This window comes from Miniopterus schreibersii (genome assembly GCF_964146895.1).
Source record: "Miniopterus schreibersii genome assembly, chromosome: 1".
In the NCBI taxonomy this organism is placed as follows: Eukaryota; Metazoa; Chordata; class Mammalia; order Chiroptera; family Miniopteridae; genus Miniopterus; species Miniopterus schreibersii.
In genome coordinates this window covers 65,233,489-65,255,148 of record NC_138101.1, presented here as the reverse complement: position 1 = coordinate 65,255,148, position 21,660 = coordinate 65,233,489, and the positions used below count along the sequence as shown (strand labels likewise).

The 21,660-nt window shown below is 40.0% G+C and overlaps 1 protein-coding gene across 4 annotated transcripts in view; it reads right to left on the bottom strand.

Moving 5' to 3' along the window:
• NPNT (nephronectin) overlaps window positions 1-21,660 on the bottom strand; it is a 76,220-nt gene that overhangs the window by 16,692 nt on the left and 37,868 nt on the right. For 2 of the 4 annotated variants that reach the window (XM_081147865.1, XM_081147866.1), the window contains 6 exons: window positions 21,223-21,315; window positions 16,785-16,904; window positions 15,302-15,421; window positions 13,906-14,040; window positions 13,485-13,607; window positions 11,774-12,169 (listed from right to left, as the gene is read on the bottom strand). In XM_081147865.1, coding sequence (XP_081003991.1) covers window positions 11,774-12,169; window positions 13,485-13,607; window positions 13,906-14,040; window positions 15,302-15,421; window positions 16,785-16,904; window positions 21,223-21,315 — 987 coding nt within the window. The remainder of the gene's footprint in view (window positions 1-11,773; window positions 12,170-13,484; window positions 13,608-13,905; window positions 14,041-15,301; window positions 15,422-16,784; window positions 16,905-21,222; window positions 21,316-21,660) is intronic. The other 2 variants (XM_081147867.1, XM_081147868.1) reach the window with 1 other exon arrangement.

Here is a 21,660-nt window from a genome sequence, read left to right as displayed (position 1 = left end):
GCCTGGGAGCCCTGGGGCTTGTGAGAGAATCAGCCACACAAATAAGCAGGAGACTTCCTTAAAGAAAGTCTGGCCCAGCGTTTTCAATTACATGTATTTTCCCCATGAATACGATCATTTTAATATATAACCCAAGCTCATAAATGAGGTTTCCCAAATAGTCAATTGTATATTTTACCCAAATAGCACTAAGCGTAAGCACAGTGAAGTAAATGTAAATATTATCATGTGCACCGCCCACGGCCAGCCCCGTCCTGATGGGTAACTACAGCAAAGTGTAAACAATAGTTAGCAAAGGTAGGTTTGCAAATTCTGTTTCTGTTCCTGGGTGGCTCCCCTGACAGGACCCAGGCCTGGTCTGGCGTTTGTTGTTGAACTAAAAGGTTCGAGATAGCAAAGTCTTCAATTCTATGCTTAGGGGTTTAGTTCACCGAAAGAGAACAGCACATACATAACTTCCCGAACATCCTGAAGGCTCTTTCTGGTGGCAAAACCTAGGGATTTTCAGGTGGGGATGAATGACAAGGATTTTATGAGGCAGCCTTGCCTCTCTCCCCTCCTCTCCTCCGCTCCCTCCCCTGCCCCCCTGTTCCCCCTCTCAAGATGCATTACAGTTTTAAACGACCAGAGAGAAGCAAACATAAGGATTGGAAAAGAGTTTCTGAAATTTCCTTAACCATATTAGAGAAAATCCTTAGCTATCTACTGATTACAAGGAAAAAAGGAGAGGGTTGCTGGGCTCTGCAAAAAATAAGCCCTTGGTTGCCAAAGCTTTCATCCTGCGGGAAGAATCTAAGAAGTTCCCAAGACACCCATGGGTGAAGGGGAAAGAGCAGAACTGGAAAAATTAGGTTTCTGGTGGAACAAGACACAAGCTGCTCCATAATGAGCCCAGTTTTGGTGACTCGCCTATTTCAGTCCTTCCGTCAAGTTTCAGAACAACTTCAGGCGCTGCCCAGGAGGACAGACGTCTAAAAGGTGGTTCTTTTGCAGGCATGACCACACGGATGATCGCACAACTTTTCCAAGTTGAGAGCGCCTCACGGGCTTTGTGTCCTTTCTCCCTCCTAAGCCAAAGGAGCCCTTGACGGCCCGGCTGTGTCAGGGCCTGGTCCCGTGGGCCTGCACGCAGGCGGGGACAGGCCCACGGGCTGCTGGGGCTGGCAGCACAATCGCCGGGGGTCCCACGGAACCCCGCGGGCTGTGGGGGGCAGGTGTCAGTGCCCTCCGCCAAGTAATCACTTTAGAGGAAGAAAGGGAGCTTTTATTTCTGATATTTATCAGGCCCAATCTGTAACTTCCCCTCGTAGACAGTGTCTCTGAAAAGGCTCTTGTCACTATCTGCACAGCAAAGAAGCTGAGGTGATGCGGTCTCCAACATCGCAACTCCTCAACTAGGTACTATCGACACCTACACAAAACAGGAGAGTCCAATTATTCATAAGAAAGGATATATGAAGTCACAACTTTCTATTTTCATTTTTGTCTGCTCACCTAGTAGCTTGCACTTGCAAATCAACTTGTTTCAAAAGGATCTGGTTAGCCAAAAGGGACATTAAAATTGTAATGGGCCCTAACAAAAAGCATCGGAAGAATATAAACATTTAGAACCAGAACACAAAATAGGGCTGTATTTTTCTGAGTTAAGTAGGCAATGCTATCATTACCATATCAATGAATTCAACCCCTACAACAACAACTTACTACTAAGTTGTAGTAGTAATAGCTAGGAAGTACTGAGTCTTCATTATACGCCGAGCACTGTGGTAAGAGTTTTATATGCACTCTCATCTGATTTCACAACAGGCTGATGAGGTAGATGCTGTTATTATCCCCACTTACAAATGAAGAAGCAAAGGTATAGAAAGATTTGGTGATATGGCCCAAATCACAGATCGGCTATGCGCACATAATTTTCATTATAACACTATAGACAAATGTGCAAACACCTTTAAAAAAAAAATCTCATTTCTGTCTTTGGTCACATTCACCAAGAACCTGATGTATACTTTCCAGAGAGAACTACTTTTTTTCTTTACCAGACACCATAGGATCCAATTAAAATATAAATCAAAAATCTTGAAAACTTTCAGAATTCACACCACCAGAGCCTGACCTGTAAACACTGACAACGCGCTCCTTCAAAACACTAGCAGAAATGTAATCTTCAGGGAGATGTCAGGCAGCTCCTCAGGGTCTCTGCAGGCCTTGCTGTTTACTAGAAAGCAAACTAGTTGGAAGACCTTTTCACCCCTCAGCAGGAACAATCTTTTTACTCATGGCCACAGAGAATCAGAAGAGACCCTATTTCCATGGCTGAGAACAATGCGATCATAGCAGCCACAGGCTCAGTCAAATCGGTTGAAGGGAAAGGAGCAAAGAACCTGTGGACAGCAGGCAGCAAAGCAGCAATGGGTACAAAGGAAACAACTTTCTTCCTCCTGCCCGGCACCTGGAATTTCAGCACACCCTCCTGCTCTAGAATAGCAGCAACAGCGAGTCTGCTGTGTGATGTGGCCTCTCATAAGCACATCTGATACATATATTATACCCTATAATCTGTATCTGCAACACCTTCTTTTTCACTTTCTATGAGCCAGGTGCCACGTGCTACATTTTAGGCACAATTGCTACATTTTAAACACCCCACATTTGGCTAATTCTGCTGGAATGGAGATGCCATTACGGCTCTCAGAGCCCTGCTATTCAAAGTGTCGTGGGCAGGTCGGCAGTATGACCTGGGAGCCTGTTAGAAATGCAGAACTGCAGGTCCCACTACAGCCTCACTGAATGGGAGTTTTCCTTTTCACAGGATCCCATGTTTCTTGCACACACAGTGAAGGCTGCGCAGTACTTCCCTAGACAGTCTCATGGGGTAAATGTGTTGGAGGGATTAGGAATCTACATTTTAGATAAGCATCCTAAATTACTGTGGTTCAAACAGGCTCCGACAACACTGGAAAAAACTGCTTCCCGGGCCAAGTGATATTGTATTCCTTGCGGTAATCTGAGCTTCCTAGCTACAACGGGGCATGCCTGACACATTCGACTGTAAAGAAAAATTTGAAAGGTTAAAAACAGAATAAAACCTTTCATGAAGTTATCAAAAAACCAGTATGTTCTGAATAAAATTAGCATGATTAAGAATTAGAATCTACTGGGGTACTTTTTCAAAATACAGGACGCACTGCTGGAGAGTAGGATTCGAGTATCGCTCGCTGGCCCCTCTGGAACGAGTGCTGTACGGAATCACTGTGACTAATGACAGTGGGGACAGAAAGATTGAAAAACACAGCATGAGGATAACAAAAAGACAATGAAAACCGCCCCAAGTATCATAAACTGGATATGATGGTTACCGCTTTGGTCTCTTTTCTTCCAGACTTTTATATTTATTTAGACATAGATAGACATGCGCTTTTTATTTAATTGGGGTAGAATGGTTTATACAATTCTGTATATTCTTTTCACTTAACATTTTTATAACATGGGTATTTTCCCAACACATTAAGTATTTTTCAAAAAACACCACTGCATAGTATTTCATTATCTTGCTAGATTAGAATGCATTTCCCCCTATCTTTCTTTACTTCAGGCTCTGCATAAAGTGTTTCTTATTTTCTTTGCTCTGGGATAGATCCTACCTGCTCTGATACCAGATTTGTGTCTTTGGTTCTTGCTCTCCAGCTTCTTTTAGCAGTCCCTTGCAGCATACCTCTGGTGTCCGCATGGGCATACTGCAAGTTAAATGGACTGTTCTTGCTCTATGTCTGCCTAGAACCTTTCTGTCTACCCTTCCCCAGGGTCTTCCCGAGTCCAAGACCAACCCATTGGTTTCAGAACCATGCAAATGAAAGCCAATGGGAGAGGACTCTTCAGTTTTGTGGAGATTGGTCTCTACACTTCTTAGTTCAGCTCAGCCTGACCTGGAGTTGGTTACAATGAACTCTAATCCGAACAGTTAAAAATACACATGATATGGCGCTCCGAGAGATTCACAATGACCCTTAGCATATTGAGGAGTCCTACAGTTAACAAACCCATTTAAGTTTAGGAAACCTAGGATCTCTTAGATTCATTTGACCTCAGACCTTCTTTAGCATACACTATCCCAGAGAACTAATGTTCAGTCAAACACACTGTGAGAAGCACTGGTCTGTCCCATAAGTGAAAGAACAAGAATTTCATGTTATTGGGGAACTTCAGAGTTGCTCAAACAAGCCTATAGGGATAGCCCTGCAAAGACATTTGATTATAATTCTATTCACACAATTTTAAAGACCTAGGGTCCCTCAAGTTGGAATTATTTTAAAAATGCATGCTTAATATTTCCTATCACATGTAAAAGGTTATTTCTTTACATATTATTTAAATGTTCCCCACCACAGTTATTCCTATAAAATATAGTAATCTCTTATAGTTTATAGTAATTAATAATTCACAAACACTTTTACTTGTATTATGTTGGATCCTGGAAACCACCCTATGGGAAAGAAAGCTATGAATTTTACCTCTATTTGTCGATGAGAAAATTGAGATGGAAAGCATAGTCACTTATCCAAAGTCACTTAACTATAGACATGAGAATCAAAATTAGATCTTCTAACTCAGTGTATCCTATCCTTAGCAGTAGCTTAAAACCCTCGTCTTCAAATGCCTCAGCCTTATTTTCATATTCCCTTTCAAAGCCTTTTCACTATTACTCAGATCATGCTTCAAACTGTGACTATGTTAGATTTAGCATTTTCTAGAGAATGTTTTGTTTCAGTGGCCATATGAAACTGTTATCAGGGTAAGAGAAAATCCATAAGCTGAAATAACTGATGATATGAGGAGTGACTATCAAATCAACAAGTTAAAATTAGCTAGTTCAAGCATATAAAGGATTACTTAGATTTTTAAAAATGAATCCAATATAAAATTCCATTTAACTCCAACAAATATTTTTGAGTGCCTACTGTATACCTGGCACCGTGGGACTGTTTGAGGGGAAAATATCTGGGGGTTAAACAGCTGCCTTCTAACACACTTGGCAACAGAGGGAAGTGATTTAGATCAGAAAATCAGGTTTAAAAAGATTTTCCTTGCAATCAATATTGGGTCATATCTGACCATTATGTATCTTTAGGCCTTGAAGTTTGGGACAGATTTGAAAAACTAAGAATGTTCAGACGACAAGGCAGAAAGATTGCTAAGTGTGTTAAAAAAACCAAACAAACAGTATTTCTAAGAAAAGATTTATGAAATTGAAATTACTAAACCCCAAGAAGAAAGAGGCGAGTAATTTCCCGAGAGCGTTCCTTGAATACCTGGAGTGTGGGATCAGGTGACAGTGACTAGCTGTGTACCTGACAGTACTGAAGAGAACTGAGAGAGAACTGTAATTTCATGACTTTGTGTTAAATATAAGAAAGAATATCCCAATAGTGTGATGGGTTATTGGAAGGGACTTTAGTCACCATTAGAGATCTGAATATAATTGGGATAATTTTTTTAAACCTCATAAGAATATCACACTTGGGTAATTAATTGATGTTGGTTCAGATGAAAGGTTTTAGGCCGTAAATTAAAATGCAAAAGGCTATTATAACTAACCCATCTGTACTGTTCAACTGAAGTTTAAAAATTTTTTTGCTGTTTTGAACCCCTTTCTTTCGCAGAAGTAGTAAAGGGACAAAAACTCCAGCTTCAAGGGTCTTTTGCTCATACCTGCAGGAAACGGTGTTTTAAGGGGTTGTTTCTTAAATTTTTCTCACATTAAAAAATGTGCCTCCCTTCTCACAGGCCAACATTCACACAGTGAAAGCATAAAGCAAAAATTATTTGAACTAGTTTCAGAAGCTAGGAAATGTATACTTTGAGAGATTAGCTCTGAGTTGACATAATTTCCCTTCTCATTAGCATCACTGATTAACACCAAAGATCCGACAGTCTGCTGAACAGGCTCATGGATACAGAGCACAGACTGACAGAGGGAGGGCGGTGAAGGGGCTGGGTGGGAAAAGTGAAGGGATTAAGAAGCACAGATTGGTAGTTACAGGATAGTCCCAGGGATGTAACGCGCCGCATAGGGAATACAGGCAATGATACTGGAATAACTCCGTATGGTGCCAGGCGGGTACTTAAAATATCAGGGGGGCCACTCTGTAAAGCACATGATTGTCTAACTACTAATGATGTATACCTGAAACTAACACGGAATAATGCGGAATGTAAACTGTAACGAACAGAAACACATAAAAATAACTAAGTAAATAAATAAATAAAGGTAATAATATCTTTTTTTAAAAAAAAAAAAAGAATAGAATAGCAATCTTCACAGAGAAGGAAGGGAGGGAGGAAGGGGGAAAAAAGAAAGAAAAAATGGTGGAAACACAATAAAAAAAACTCTCTCCATAGTATAAAAATAAGTAACAATCAGAAAAGAATATATTTTTAATTCTTAAATATAGATAAATGTGTGATTCTATTAAACTAGGCTTTGTATGGAAAATTTGATTGTATAATGATAATTTATTTTATTTTAAAATGTTATGAGTGGTCACTCCATTCATTTATCTCTTTGTTCAACAAACAGTGTTCAAGTGCCAATTAGGAGCCAGGCGTTATTCTAGGTTCTGGAAATGTACCAGTAACTCAAAAGCTTATATTCTAGGAAGGAAAGACAAAATAGACATTATAAATAAGTAAATAATACAGTATATTAGAGGGTGATTTTTTAAAAAGAACAACTGTGGAGAGTGGGGAGATCAGGTGTGCCGGTGGTGGCTGGGGAGGTCGCAGTACTGAAGGGGGGAGATGCTCAGGCTCGCCCTACTGGTAAGGTGAGATTGTGTAAAGAGGTGAGAAAAGGAGCCCAGCTGATAGCTGAGGAGAGAGGGTTTCAGGCACAGGGAAGAGTTGAATGAAAGTCTTCAGCTGCGAGAAGTTTGAGGTACAGCAAGGAGGCTGGAGTGGAGTGAGTAAGCTGAGCGTGCTAGGAGATGAGACCATGGAGGACTTTGTAAGACACTGGCTGGGACTGAGTTCTCCCTGAACTGCGGTGCTACTGCAGAACTTTGAACAACGACATCTCATTTAACTCTTAAAAGCTCACTCTGGCTGCTGAGTTGAGAAGGGACCACAGAGGGGCAAAGGTGCAAGCAGGGAGAGGCTGGAAGATGACTGTAGTGCAGGTCTGCAGTTCCTCCTCCTAATTCTGAAATCCAAATGCTCTTTCTGGAGCTCATTAGGGGGCAACACTAACCTACACTTCACCTAACCTCAAGGTCTTTAGTTGCCAAGTTATTGTAAGTACACTGTGTTTCACTGCAGAAACACCGGCATGCATCAGTGTGTCATGCACGGCATATGCAGCTTATTACTTTTCCACAATCTGAAAAATGTTGTATCCACAACTCACTTGGATAAAGGATCTGGGACCTATACTCCAGGGGAGGGATGGCTTGGCCAGGGGCGTAGCATTGGAGATGGCAAGCGGTGGTCAAAATTTCGATATAATTTGAAGGTAGGGCTAACAGGATTTCCTTTTGGATTGGATGTGGGTTTAAAAAGAGTAATTTACAATGACTCCAAGTTCTGTAGCTGTAGCAACTGTAAGATGAAGGTGCTGTATCGTAGGGTGTCCCAGACTGTGGGTAGAATGTGTCTGGGATGGCATCGAGGCACATTCAACGTGTCTGAATATCTAGTCTCGTCCAGCTCGAGAGGTTAAACAGGCAGGTGACGTACAAGTCTGGGGAGAAGCCTGGGCTACAGATGTATTCTTGTTATAATTTTTTCTTTCTCATTTCCTTTTATAATATCTTTACACACACACATCCTAAAGAAAAGCACTGTTTAACCACCTCTGCCATTACATAATATAACTTGCAATATAAAGAAAAATATAACGGTTGAAGTCTGGGGCTATTTGGAGACCTCCAAACAGTGGCTGTAATTAACGTCACCTGAAAATTCATGCAACGAGGAAGCCAAATTTTGTTCTCAGAACTGCCGAGAATAATGTCTTAAGAAATTATTATGCCAGAAGTGAAGAAAATATTCAATGAAAAAATGGTGTTGAATTAAAATAGCGATAAGGTTCCTTTCTGTTTTCACAGTGAATGAACACCAGTTATTTGTCCTGAATTAAAAACTTAGAAGACTTACCTTATTTAGCATATACCCCTACAATCACAAGACGGCACCCTGAGAAGTGCCCAAGGCACCCTCATTCATGCTAACATTAACCGGCAGCTCTTGCTGAAGGTAAAAAGGGGGGGATTTTAATTTTGGGCAGGACTGTCCAAAGGCGGCGATGCTCTCTGTGGCATGAGGCTGCCCTGGCACAGGATCCAGGTAATCCTTTCCCAGGGCCGATCTTTACGATCACACTCTCTTAGAATGAGTGCTCTCTAACATCATCGGAACTCCACCTTTCCCAGTTTTATCCTGCTAAATGCTATTGGTGAACTTCAATGTTATTTTTAATTCATATGCGGGCCAGTATGGAGAAAAATAATAGGGAGAGAGACCTTTAAAAAAGGGAAAACATTAAAAGACTCAGAAGGATGTTGCTATCTATGTTAGAGTGTATTTTTATATTAACTAGCCAAGTTCTTACAACCCTACCTTAAGCAGCAGAATAATATAAATGCTATATTTACTTAAGCACCCGTGAATAAAAATTCCATTGTATGATCACAAAGAGATGCAGAAAAAATAGAGTAAGAAAAAGAGACGGGAGAGGGAGAGATGAAAAGAAGGTGGGAGGGAGAAAAAAGAGAAGGTAAGAAGATAAAAATGAAAAAAATATATGCTTTTCAAAAATAAGAGATATGCACATATAAAACATATTATTAGATCTACCATCTAATTCATCTAAAAGTCGTATTTATTGCCCAAAACATACACAATTACAACTATATCAGATTTGAGAGTCACATATAAGCAACAACAACAACAAAAGCCTTTTTAAGAAAAAGATCACAAGTGTCAGTAGTCTTTTCACCTGGTGAAAAATTACAAGAGTGTCCAATCTAAAAGGAGCAAAGCTGAGTTCCATTAAGGGAAAAGAAAAGAAACTAGTAACATCAAAAGGAGGAGCGGAGAGAGGAGTGACCTCGAGGTAGCTAAGAGTAAACAAAGTGAAACACGACAAACGGAAAAACACAGGGGACAATGCTGTAAAATTGCAAATTTGGGCCTGGTAATAACGGAACCACCTCTTCCTCCTTCAGACCTTGCTTCGTTCCCTATAGCCTTTATCTCCATCGGCGGTACCACCCTTTACCCTGTCACCCATTAAAAATCTGGGAGTCTTTAGGCCCAGTCCACATCTAACCACCAGCTGACAGCAAATTTGCACCAGGGATCGCTGTGCAGTTTTTCTCACCATCCCTGACCCGACTCTCCAGTTGACAGGCAGTTTACTGCATGTGCTATGCTGTTGCTTCCTACCTTTGCGCCTTCGTTGTCCTGTCCCTGTCAACTATAATGCTCTTCTTTCCTCACCCTCTTTGCCCCATTTCACTCAGGAAGCCCCTCACCCCAAACACTCCCTGCCCAAGTCTGACTGGTACCCCTTCCCTCTACTCCCGCAACGTGCTACACAAGTCTCTCACTAACGAAGCGCCACAGTCATCTTCTAGGCGACTGTCTTTTCCACCAGACTAACCTTTTCTGTTTTATCTTTGTAAGCCTGATGCATAATGCAAGGCCTGGCTTTCTAAAACACACCCAAAAATGTTGACTGATTAAACGAATGGAAAGTTAGGTTAAAAGTTAAATGGCACGTGATACAGTAGGTTCTCCGTTTCTGAGAGTTTTCATGTAAATCTGAATATGTTAGGAGAATTCTCATACTGGATAGGACCCGTGATCTACTACTATATGACCGTGATAGTCCTTCCATTTATACGCACGTTCTTATTTGCCCAACTCTCTGACTTTTATTCAGCTCTTTATAATATTTAACAGTAGGGGTATATGACTCTTACTTCGTACAGGTAATTATTTTTATGAGTTTTATACTCATTCAGTGCATGGCCTGTGGCTGAAATGTCATCATAAAGAGCTTATTAAAAATGCGCTAACACAAAAGGCCCCAAATAGCCAAAGCAACCCTGAGAAAGAAGAACAAAGTGGTAGGCATCACGATTCCCGATTTCCAGCTGTACTGTAAAGCTACAGTAATCAAAACAGCACGCTACTGACATAAAAGAAACATAGACCAATGGAACAGACTTGAGAGCCCAGAAATAAACCCAAGCATAGATGGCCACCCAATATTTGATAAGGGGGCCAAGAATACTAAGTGGAGTAAAGTAGAAAATTGGATAATTATGCAAAAGTATGAAACTAGACTCCTATCTTACGCCACTCACAAAAATTGCCTTAAAATGGATTAAACGCTTGGACATAAGACCTGAAAACATAAGACTCCCAGGAGAAAACACAGATTAAAAGCTCTTTGACATGGGTCTTTGATATGGGTGATTTTTTTTTTGGAGATAACACCTAACGCACAAGCAACAAAAAATATAAACAAGTGGACTACATCAAACTAAAAAGCTTCTACACAACAACCGCAAAAAACAATCAACAAGATGAAAAGACAACCTATGAAATGGGAGAAATATCTGCAAACTATATATTTAATAAGGGGTTAATATCTAAAATATAAAGGGAACTCATACAACTCACTAGCAAAAAGCCCCCAAATAATTCAACTAAAAAATGGGCAAAGGACCTGAATAGGCATTTGTCCAAATAGACATATATCCAAAGAAGATATATGAATGACCAATAGTACATGAAAAGATGCTCAACATCACTAATGATTAGGGAAATTCAAATCAAAACCACAATGAGCTATCATCTCACACCTAGCATCAAAAAGACAAGAGATAACAGATGTGGGGGACAAAAGGGGAACCTTCATGCACTGCTGGTAGGATTGTAAACTGGTGCGGCCACTACGAAAACACTGTGGAGGGTCCTCAAAAAATTAAAAGTAGAACTCCCCTTTTGATCCAAGAACCCTATTTCTGGAAATATATCTGAAGGAAATGAAAACACTACGTTGTAGCGATATCTGCACCCCATGTTCATAGCAGCATTATTTACTAAAGCCAAGACATGGAGATAACCTAAGTGTCTACAGATGATTAATAAAGATAATGTGGTGCACACACACATATACGCATATATGTACATATTTCATTGTTTATGTGTATATATATGTATATATGTACATAAATATTATTCAGCCATAAAAAGAAGGAAATTCTGCCATTTGCAACAACAGGTGAATCTTGACAGTATTATGTTAAATAAAATAAGTCAGACAGAGAAAGACAAATATTATATGATTTCATTTATATGTGGAATCCAAAAAGAAACATAGAAAAAGAGATAACATTTGCGGCTAACAGAGGTGGGAACTGAGGGGCAAAGGAATTGGGTGAAAGCGGTCAAAAGGTACAAACTTTCCGTTACAAATAAGTACTAGGGATGTAATGCACAACATGGTGACTATAGCTAACGCTGACGCATGGTTCATAGGAACGTTTTTAAGAGAGTAAATCCTAAGAGTTCTCATCACGAGGAAAACATTTTTCTTTTTCTTTTGTATTTATACGAGATGATGGATATTAATAATCATTCCACAATATGCGTAAGTCAAACCCTGCTGTACACTTTAAACTTATACAGTGCTGTATGTCCATTACATTTCAATAAAACTGAAGAAAAAAACCCACCAAAAAATGTGCAAACATTTATGACTTACTGAACACATCTCCTCTGGGCTTCTGAGGGTCTGTCTGTATCCTGTTGTCATCTGTAATCCCTCTTGGAGGTGTGCTAGTGGCTGGTGCTTTAGTCGTCGGTCTGATGACTGGTCCTCCTGGTGTTGGCGGCGGGGGAGGCCTTCTGAGTTCTGTGGGTGGCGGCGGGGGTGGGGGTGGGGTAGGCCATGCTGTTGGCTTTGGTGTAGGTCTTGTTGTTGGCTTAGAAGTGGGCCTGTTGGTAATGACAGGAGGAATATACGGCGTCTTCAGGGGCCACCTGGTACTTCCGACATCAGGAATCCAGTTACTGCGCCCTCCATCACCCTTTGTAATGGTACCGTTCCCCTTTGGTGCAAGAATTGGACCCGAAGGTTCAATCATGACTTTCGGAATATCTAAAAGAATCAGAAGATTGAAATTAGTGTGTAACCATCTCTCCCCAAAAAGTGAAACATCAAATTGTAAAAAATAAACATATCAAAATATGTGCCAACTAGGCTTACTTTTCACATTCAGGATATTCCCCGACTGTAAGTGATGCTGTTTTCCAAATAAAAAATATGTGCAAATGTGATATATGTTGCACATTCATCCAATGGGTGAATGCCAAAATTATATTGGTGTTTCTATAACAAATAGGTATTATTTGAAACACAAAAATGTTGTATTTATAAAGTGGAAACACGGCAATCAATGAGATTTTTAAAATGCAGAGATGTTCTAAATTTTTTTAAATATAAGAAATGTACATATAGAGTCTATGTTAAGTGTCCCTATGGTACATGTATAAGATCATGTTTAAAATTGTCTAAAGACTAATTTCTCTTCCACACTTTATATAAATTTGACTCATGCAAAAACATTTTTATTCAGTGTCCTAGGTATTATTTTAGTTGGTTTATCTTCCCCCTTATTAATTTACATAATTGCTTTTTAAAAAGAAATTTTCAGAGATCACCAAGATCATCTGTGGAATATTTTTCCTTGATTATGCTCACCAAAAGAAATTAATATTTAATCTGACTGGTACGATATACTCCTGGGGGGAGTATGACTACATAACTCTTCAAAAATCCTTTAATCCCAATGATTTTATGCCCCATGATTTTTAGTAAATATTTTACTCCAGAAATTTAAAAATTTATTGTTACATGAAATATATGCTAAACTATGGCTTGTGGTTTGTGCAACTTTCATCTTGAAAGGTATTATTTTCATGTTTATCTACTACAGAGCTTATAAAAATTTAAAAAGCAAAGCAGTACTAAAGATAGAAAAAAATAGATAAATATGGGAATTTTTTTAGAATTAGGAGGCATAATAAAAAAGAGGAACCAAGAAATGTAGAATATATTCAGATTATTCCACCATCATAACCTAATGCTAATGACAAATATTTACTTCTAATTTTAAGAAAATCAAATTCTCTGGGAGGGCACTAAAATTTGTCAGCTAAAGGGAAGCTATGGAGAAATTTTAGTCAAGTAATTGAATGCTTTTAAGAGTAGAATGTATTAGTGAATCTTTAATTTTTAAAAATACCTGGACAAGTGATTTTATTGTTTGTAGAAAGCAGAGGCTAATATTACCAACTATGAAAATTGTACTTCTTTGATCAATTAAGCTTGTTCTTTATCTTCCCTGATCATGGCCTGTGTTTGATCTGTATTTCCTGCCAGAATTTAGAGCTGGTAGACAAATGTTACTCACACACGCAATTGACTCCGTCGCCGTGGTATCCGTCTTTACATTTACATTGGTAGGACCCCTGTACATTGAAACAGCGAGCAAAGCTGCTGCAATGATGCTGACCAAGGGAGCACTCATCTATATCTGCATCAGGAGGTATGAAAAGAAGAGATTTCTTTGGGAAATAAATATGATGACATGAAAATATATATATACAATTTCAAATTTTTTTTTTTTGCAATGTGAAGGTCCATGTAAAATTGGCAGATAAACAAGAAATAAAGTACCTGTGCATACAGAACTACTAGTGGTTGAACTGGACCTCTGTTTGTTTAGAGCCAGGACCCTCCCCAGCCCCTGGCATCCCAGTGTGCAGCACAATTAGGACACCTTTCCACACTGGAGGAAGAAACAGTGAAAAGCAAAGACTGGGGCTCATTACCGTGACATTGGTATTTGCCTCCAATGTACATGAGGTCGAAGCCTTTATGACACTTGCAGATGTAACTCCCAAAAGTGTTGACACACTGCCTAAATCTAGGGCAGGAAACTCTTCCGGTAGCACATTCATCAACATCTGGAAACACAAGTCAACTGGATTTTAGGAGGAGCAATAATAGCATGTTCAGATGAAGTGTAATTTAAAATAAATAACTGTCTGCAAACGGTTGCCTGGCACACGGTGACTCGTCATGAACGTTATCCAGCTGTTGCCCTCACAGGACCATAAATTCCACGTCTCCATCTTTCAATTCATCTTCCTCGCCCGGGCCACCCTCCTCCTGCACCACGTCTCAGCACATGCTGCACGTGCATCCACCTAGTTGCTTGAACTAAAACATGGGTCGTCCTTGACAGCCCTACTTCCCTTACCCTAAATAATCAGACCCAGTTAATTCTACCTCTGAAAGATTATTTGAATTTGTCTCCTACTTTTCACCCACTGCCACGACCCTAGTCCAAGCTACCATCTCCCAGGTCTCCTAACCTGTCCTTTCCCGGCCAGTCTTACCCCTTCCAAAGCAGTCCCACTCACCTGTCAAAATGATTTCATTACAACATAAAATTGGGTTAGTACCATGCCTAAAGCTCTTCTACTGTTTCTACCTGCTTTGTGAATAAAATCCTCATAGCTCACCACGTCCTCGAAGGCTCTGTAATAAATAGCCCCCACCAACCTCACCAGTTGCATCTCAAGCCACCACCCTTCCCCCTCCCACTCGGGACTGAAGCCACATTGGCCTTCTCTCGAATTTCAAGACCTCAACCAGTGCAGTGCTTGCACTGTTTCCACCTGCTTGGCTAGTTCTTCACATGGCCAATGGTCCACATCTTACTTTAAGGCTTTCCTTCACAGTTATTTTCTAAAATAGACCCTCTCTGTTTCTCTCTCTCTTGGGTCCTGACATTAACACTTAACATTGATGGTAATTTTATTGGATATTTGTTTCTTTGATGTCCGCCCCATTAGAATATCAGCTCTGTGAGGACCAAAATCTTGCCAGCTGTGTCCACTACTGTATATCCTGGCACTTAGCGCAGTGCCTGGAATAGAGAAAGTAATCAATAAATGTCTCTTTGAGTACTTACTATAGGCTAGATACTGTGCTAAGCTCACTCCATACTTGAGCTCGTTTAATCCTCACAGTGGTTCTATGAGCTACTGCAGTTTCCATGGTCCACTCACAGAGTGAGGTCCTCTTCTGAGACATCTGGCATCTTCTGAAGGATAGCTAATTACCCGATGTAAGTAACTGCCTTTTTTCTTACTCACATCACCTTTACTTTTTCTTTTCCTAGTGAGACTGCCAACAGAGATGCTTGGTTTTTCGACTCACCCACACAGGTCCTCCCATCCGGAGCCAGCTGGAGGCCAGGAGAGGGGCACTGGCACCGTATCTGTCCTTTGGTAACATCACAGCCATACTGACAGTTTGCCGTGGAGCAAGTCAGGGCACCTGAAACGAGTGTGACTGGCTGACTCAGAGAAAAAACTCTGTAACTGAAATAACTATGTCTTTAACTTGTCCTGAAATCAGCGACACTGAATCAGCAGTGAAGACAAAAAGGCCTCAATTATTCAACCATCTAAAGAAAGTAAAAAACAGGGAGAGGGACAGAACGACTCTTCTCCTCCAGGGAGTAAGATTAAGAAGGGACCCAGCTCTGTTATCATCTGGGGAAGACGTCTATGTTACGTATTTGAGGAATTCAAAGACAAATATAAACCTTGAGCTCACATAGACTATCTGGAGATTTTTCCAGTGGCCAAGGACAGTGAGAAATTGAGGTATTTTTCCCAGATTACTCATGCTAAGTGCTGGTCTTAAGTGAAACATCCATGTAACTGACTCAGCCTCCCAATAAATTTCTCTAGAGAAAGCAGATTTCCCACTGAGTTGCAAATGTTAGAGGAGTCTAGCATCACTGTCACATGTGATTTAAAATGAATCCACCTCATTCCAGAATGTTCCAGGCTAAACAGGCAATGCTAAATAAAATTAGCTAACCTTTTTTATTTTATAAAACACAACCCTGTTAGAGAGAGAGAACAGATCACTAACTGATTGATATTTAGTTAATTTAACTGCCAACTCAGTAAAAATAAAAATCAAATTATCAGTGTTGGATATCCTATAAACACAACCTCAATTCAATGTCCAGCCTGCGAGACTTTTACGGCATCATCCATCTTATAACACATTCAAATGAGAGTAGGAAACACCAAACATTTCTTTCTTACAAAAACACACATGAAATCTACTTTTATGTTACTACAGTCATTCATTTTCTTCATGTGAAATAGATTTTAATAAAAGGGACCTAACTTAGTCCTTTGACTATGATAGTGAAATGTAGCAATGAAGTAAGAAGGTATTCGTGAATGGTTTATGACCGATCAACAAGCTTGCTGGACTCCCTACTGGCAAACAGTTTAGAGTCCATCCATATGGACAGCACAACAGTCCTGAAATGATCACAGACAGGTCTTTTTCTAGCTGGAACAGCTCTATGCCCAGATTGACAACAGGGAAAAACATGTCGGGGTAAAACATAAGCAAATACACTTAGTTTTGTTATTCTTCTAAAATCATTTCCCAATCAACTTAACACTGGCACCCAGGATAAAAGAATTCTAGCCATCTAAAAGGGGCCGCTCTTATTTTGATTTTCAGTTCCTTCGGGACACGTATAAACACACACTCACATCCTGTCTGGGGGAGGGCCAGGGAGGCCACTTTCCTTCTCACACAACCGGAACGCAACATAAAAGAGGTCAGGCCCAAAGCACTTATAAGGCAGTTAAGATTCTTGACATACTTGAGCAGGACCCATCCGGCATCAGCATGTAGCCGTTGAGACAGTAGCACTTGTAGCTGCCGTAAGTGTTCATGCACCTGTGCTTGCAGGGCCGCGGCTTCAGGCCACACTCATTCAGATCTGAAAAGAGCGGAGGTTGAAGCACAAAAGTCACAACACCTCGGCACAAATGTAAGCCACTTAAAATACTTCTCTATATTGCAAAATGAAGGAGAAAAGTAGGTCAGGCTATAGTAACCAGTCATTTACATGAGTCAGAGCCTGTTCACGCGGTCTGAATTTTACTGCTGGTCACACTAGGGGCGACTAAGTGTCCTATCAGACGTGACTGAAAGCCCTGTGACAATGAAGAGGCATGTGAATTTCTGCAGCTTAAGGTGTATAGTACATGTGATCTCCATCCGCACAGGACAGCTGGGATGCACTGTGCCTGCCTCACCATCCCTGGGAGCAGCGCACTGACTCCTCACGATGCTCTGTCATCTGACTCCACATCCTCAAAATATCTGGGCTCTACTACTAGAGTCACTCCTGACAATGTGTTCTTCCTCTAGCAATTTCTTCCTGTCTCTGTTTAACGAAGATGCTAGAAAGTATCCGGATTTTAACAGTGGACTGCTCTGACCTTCTCAAAAGAAAGCTATATTTTCAGAGGATAAGAGCTACATGAATTAGAGTGATTACAAGTGTGGTTTTTCTTGTTCAGTCTTATAGGTTATATGCTGATCTCAGATTAAAGAAGAAACTTGTTTCCTACTTTAGTAATGGATTCGAGTCACAAAACAAACTTAGAAAAGCAACGGCCCTCCAACATGTTTTCATTTATTGGGTAGTTAAGAAGGGCATATGGAAAATACTAGTGAATAATACATAATGGACTATCATTATGTATTTTAGGGTTATTGGTTTAAATATCAATATGAAATGAATTAATAAGTTGCACATTATGAGAATTTTCCAACCCAAATTGAACACTGCCTCAAGTGAACATAGAATTCATAAGGACATATAAACACTGAAATAGTAATGCCCAAAATACAGACTTCATTAACAAGAAATATGACCACATGTTCATTTGGAACTGCCAGCATAATTTGATTATCTATTAATCTATGTCATTAAAGCAGAAATACGGATAAATCTAGTTGCAAGTTGTCTTCAAACATAAATCTGACCTGCTGTTTGTTAGAAATATATATATTTCACTTAATAAAACCACCAAGTTACACTGTTTTCTAGAGCCTCCAACTTATTGCATCTGACAGAGTTTTTATATTTTATTGACTTTCCAACTTGGGTCTTTTTTCCTAACCTTAACACATCTGTAAGCAGATCCTGAACTGGGTGAAGCCTAGGAAGATTAAATAACAAACATTTGTCATCCCCTATGCCTTATTCAACGTTATACTTTATTGTGTCTTGCCCAGTCAAGGGTACACACAACAGAATCACATTTTAGGATATTTCAAAAAAATTTTCCTCAAAGGTGCTTTGCAGATTATAGTATCATAAAAAATTTGATTTCTCCCTCTGTTAAATAAAGTAAAAATTTTAAATCAAGAAGGAAAGACAAAGAAATTCACTCCACTTCTCATATTCTTCTCCTTCGTATTTCAATATTTATTAAAAATTAAAGTCAGAGAATCTTTCCTCCCTTCCTAGGAGGAATTTATTATTCTTCATGTGTCCCTGCAGAGTCATACCTGGCATTGATAAATCCCTGCCTGATACTATAGTATGTAGCATTTAAATCTCAGCACATTGTTAGAGAAGGGCTTTGTGTTTTAAATAATTTTCTGCACTACGCAAAAATAAAACACTACAGTACAATAAAACAGCAGAGTTAGACTGAATTCTGAATCTCAAGGGAAGGATATCGATGGATAAAAAATGTGTCAGTTAAGAACCCTTAGGTTTATTTTTAAGGAGCCAAAGAAACTTCTGTGGGTTTCCTGATGGGAACTGGTTAGATATTTATAGCTCCAGGCAGCTTATAGACAAGGAGTATTTATGCTGATGGAAATTTCTTCAGACACTGTCTATGGACTAGAGCTGAGGCCCAGCTGAGGCAGCTGCTGTCTTGGCCAACCAAGGGCTCCTTAGTGTTGCTCTGGGAGTCTCCGTGATTCAGACTGGGGCTGCTGGTGGTCTCCAATCCCAGTGTATCCTTCCCTTCCCATGAGAAAAAGTACTTTGGGGTGAATAATCATTGAACTGAAAGACAATGAAAAATCAGTAAGATGTCCTAATTCCAAAAGACCTGGGAATTGCTCTATGAAATACGAAAAAGGAAATAAACGTGCATCATTCAGTGGGTAAATGTAGAGACATTTGTTGACTATTTTACTGTTGTTAAACTGACATGTAAATATCCAGCTATGTTGGAAGCCATCTGAGACAGCTCTACTCTACCGGCTGCTGCTGGAGTGGCTGACTCTCCCTGACGGTTCTCTGGTGTTGACGTCCTCAATGACTGCCATTAATGTCCCCCTGCCACAGGCACATGTCTCCCAAAAACTTTACAATGACCCTCACAAGACACACTGCAGAAATTATGAAATAGGATTCCACAATAATCTATAATTACCAATATTTACCAAGTTCCAGACTTTTGCTCAAGCAGGGAGCTTCAAAAGATTAAAAGCATCTGATGTCCTGGTGATGAACTTCTTTTTCCTCAATTATTCCTCAGGTTTCTACCCTATGATAATTATACCTTATTTTCTTTTTGGCCTAATTAATACCTTATAAAATTGAGTTAATACAGGCTGCTTCCAAAATCTCTTGGACTATAGAATTAGTAACATTTTTGTTACTATCAAATTAAGTCAGAAATTCAAAAATGACACTTCCAATTTATAGTAAATGCTCCTATATTAATAAGTAGAATATAAAAAACATGAAAAGTCTCTGATTCCACTTTATAAATCAATCTTAAATGTTGATAAAAGAACCTAAGGAAAAAATTGTGAGTGTTTATTTTAAATTTATTTTAATCTTGCTCTTTTTTTCTAGGAGTTTATAATGTAATATAAATCAAAAGGAAAATCTTTAATAAAAAATGAATGAATTCAATCATGTATCTATCTTATCACACAAGAAGAGAACTCTACAACTAAACCGCTTACATTCAAATGCTTTAATTATTAAGTATACAATTCTTAAAAAGCATCTATAAGTGAGGAGTGTACTTAAGCAGGTTGGTGGATTCAGGAGCTTGGGGGAGGACAGGAGGGTGAGAGGAGCTGGTCTAGAACAAAAATGCAAGCTGCATAGCATTATAATTACACTTCAGGGGGGAAAAGGAACTAGGCATTTTATTAGCATGCAGACACTGAAAAGTAGCTGGAAAATCTGCAAGAGATTCACTGACTAAGACAACCCAGTGGATTTTTTAAAGGGAAAATAATCTTTCATTTGTTTAATGCTCTTGGACTTTTTCCTTTGAGGCTTAAACTGGGCAATGACTCAAAAGCCCAAGCTTTTACATTTTATCTGACTAAAGCAGAGGTTGTAGGGAAACAGATGTCAATATGTCAACTGTCATAACTTGTCAACTTGAAAGACAGCAATGACTCAGGCACTGAAACTAATCCCATGGCCCGAATTCTTTGTGCAGAAGATATACAAGTCCATCAAGTTCCCTATCGGCACAGAGAGAGTGATTTCTAACTTATAGGATTTTAATTCAGGCATTCCGCGTGCCTAAGTCTATCAGTGCGTGAGGGATAACGGTTTTTAGAAGATCTGTAAAATCATGCTGCCACCTAACTAACCTCCCTACGGAACTTCCCAGCACAATGAAGACACCAATATTTTTGGTGTTTCTATTCTACATCAGCCCTGCAGGCAAATAGGGCAGGAATTACTCTCCCCCTATTACTAATTGTTTCACTCACACCCAGACACACTAAATGACTGCTCACACTCGTACAGCTCCTTACGGGCTGTGCTGGAGCCAAAACTTAGGCTTTCTAATATTAGAAAACATACACTAAAGGAAGGAAGCTAATGTACAGCTTCATTTCTGGTAACCTAAAAGCTACACCCTAAACACTGCGGCGAAGGCAACTTCATTGCTTCTAAAATCTACTTAGCAAAAGCCATCGAAACCCCAGTCTCCGTTGCTCTGATATTCCTGACTTTCTCTATGTATAAAAACAGAAGTTATTTTGTTATCTGATTTTGAGAAAACATTCTGAAACCCAGAGAAGAAGGAAAGCAGTGACACTTGCTGCAGTGAGAGGACAGCGGAGGCTCCAGGCTGCCTAAGGCACAGAGACTCAGCCCCGGGTGGGTTCCTGCTGCCGGCCTCACAGGCTCGGGTGCTGCGGCCGGGGCCTCCCGGGCTGGTCTGCAGAACGTGTGCAAGAAGGGCCACAGCTGCAGGAAGCCGAGCGGGTGGGAGGAGCAGGCCCCCGAGACAATGCGCGCTCACCCCGTGAAGGTAAACTCGTAGCCGGATGATCCGGGGGCTGGAAAAGAGGCTGCTCACTGCCTTGGTCAAGAGGAGTTGGGTAGGAGTGCTCGTCTTCACACCAGGAAGAAGGTAATAAGAGTCAGCTTTGAACTGATGTCATTTTTAGCCCTAAAAATCTTTGTAAGTATATATTAAACAATTACACAAAGTTGGTGGAGTTCAAAAAGAACGTTTTACTTTACAAAAATTTGTTTCTAGTTCCTTTAGTCTCTCTCTTCTATAAATTTCAATTTCCTGAAAACTTATCACCACCTTTCGTCCCAAGAACACACACAGTGCAGGCGGACCCATCCTTCCGTACAAATTTAAAGAAGAAAGCAGCAAAAAATAGGTGGTCATTTCTAAAAGCATGAGTTTAGTCGTTATCAAAGAGAGAAAGCTAAAAAATACCAAAAA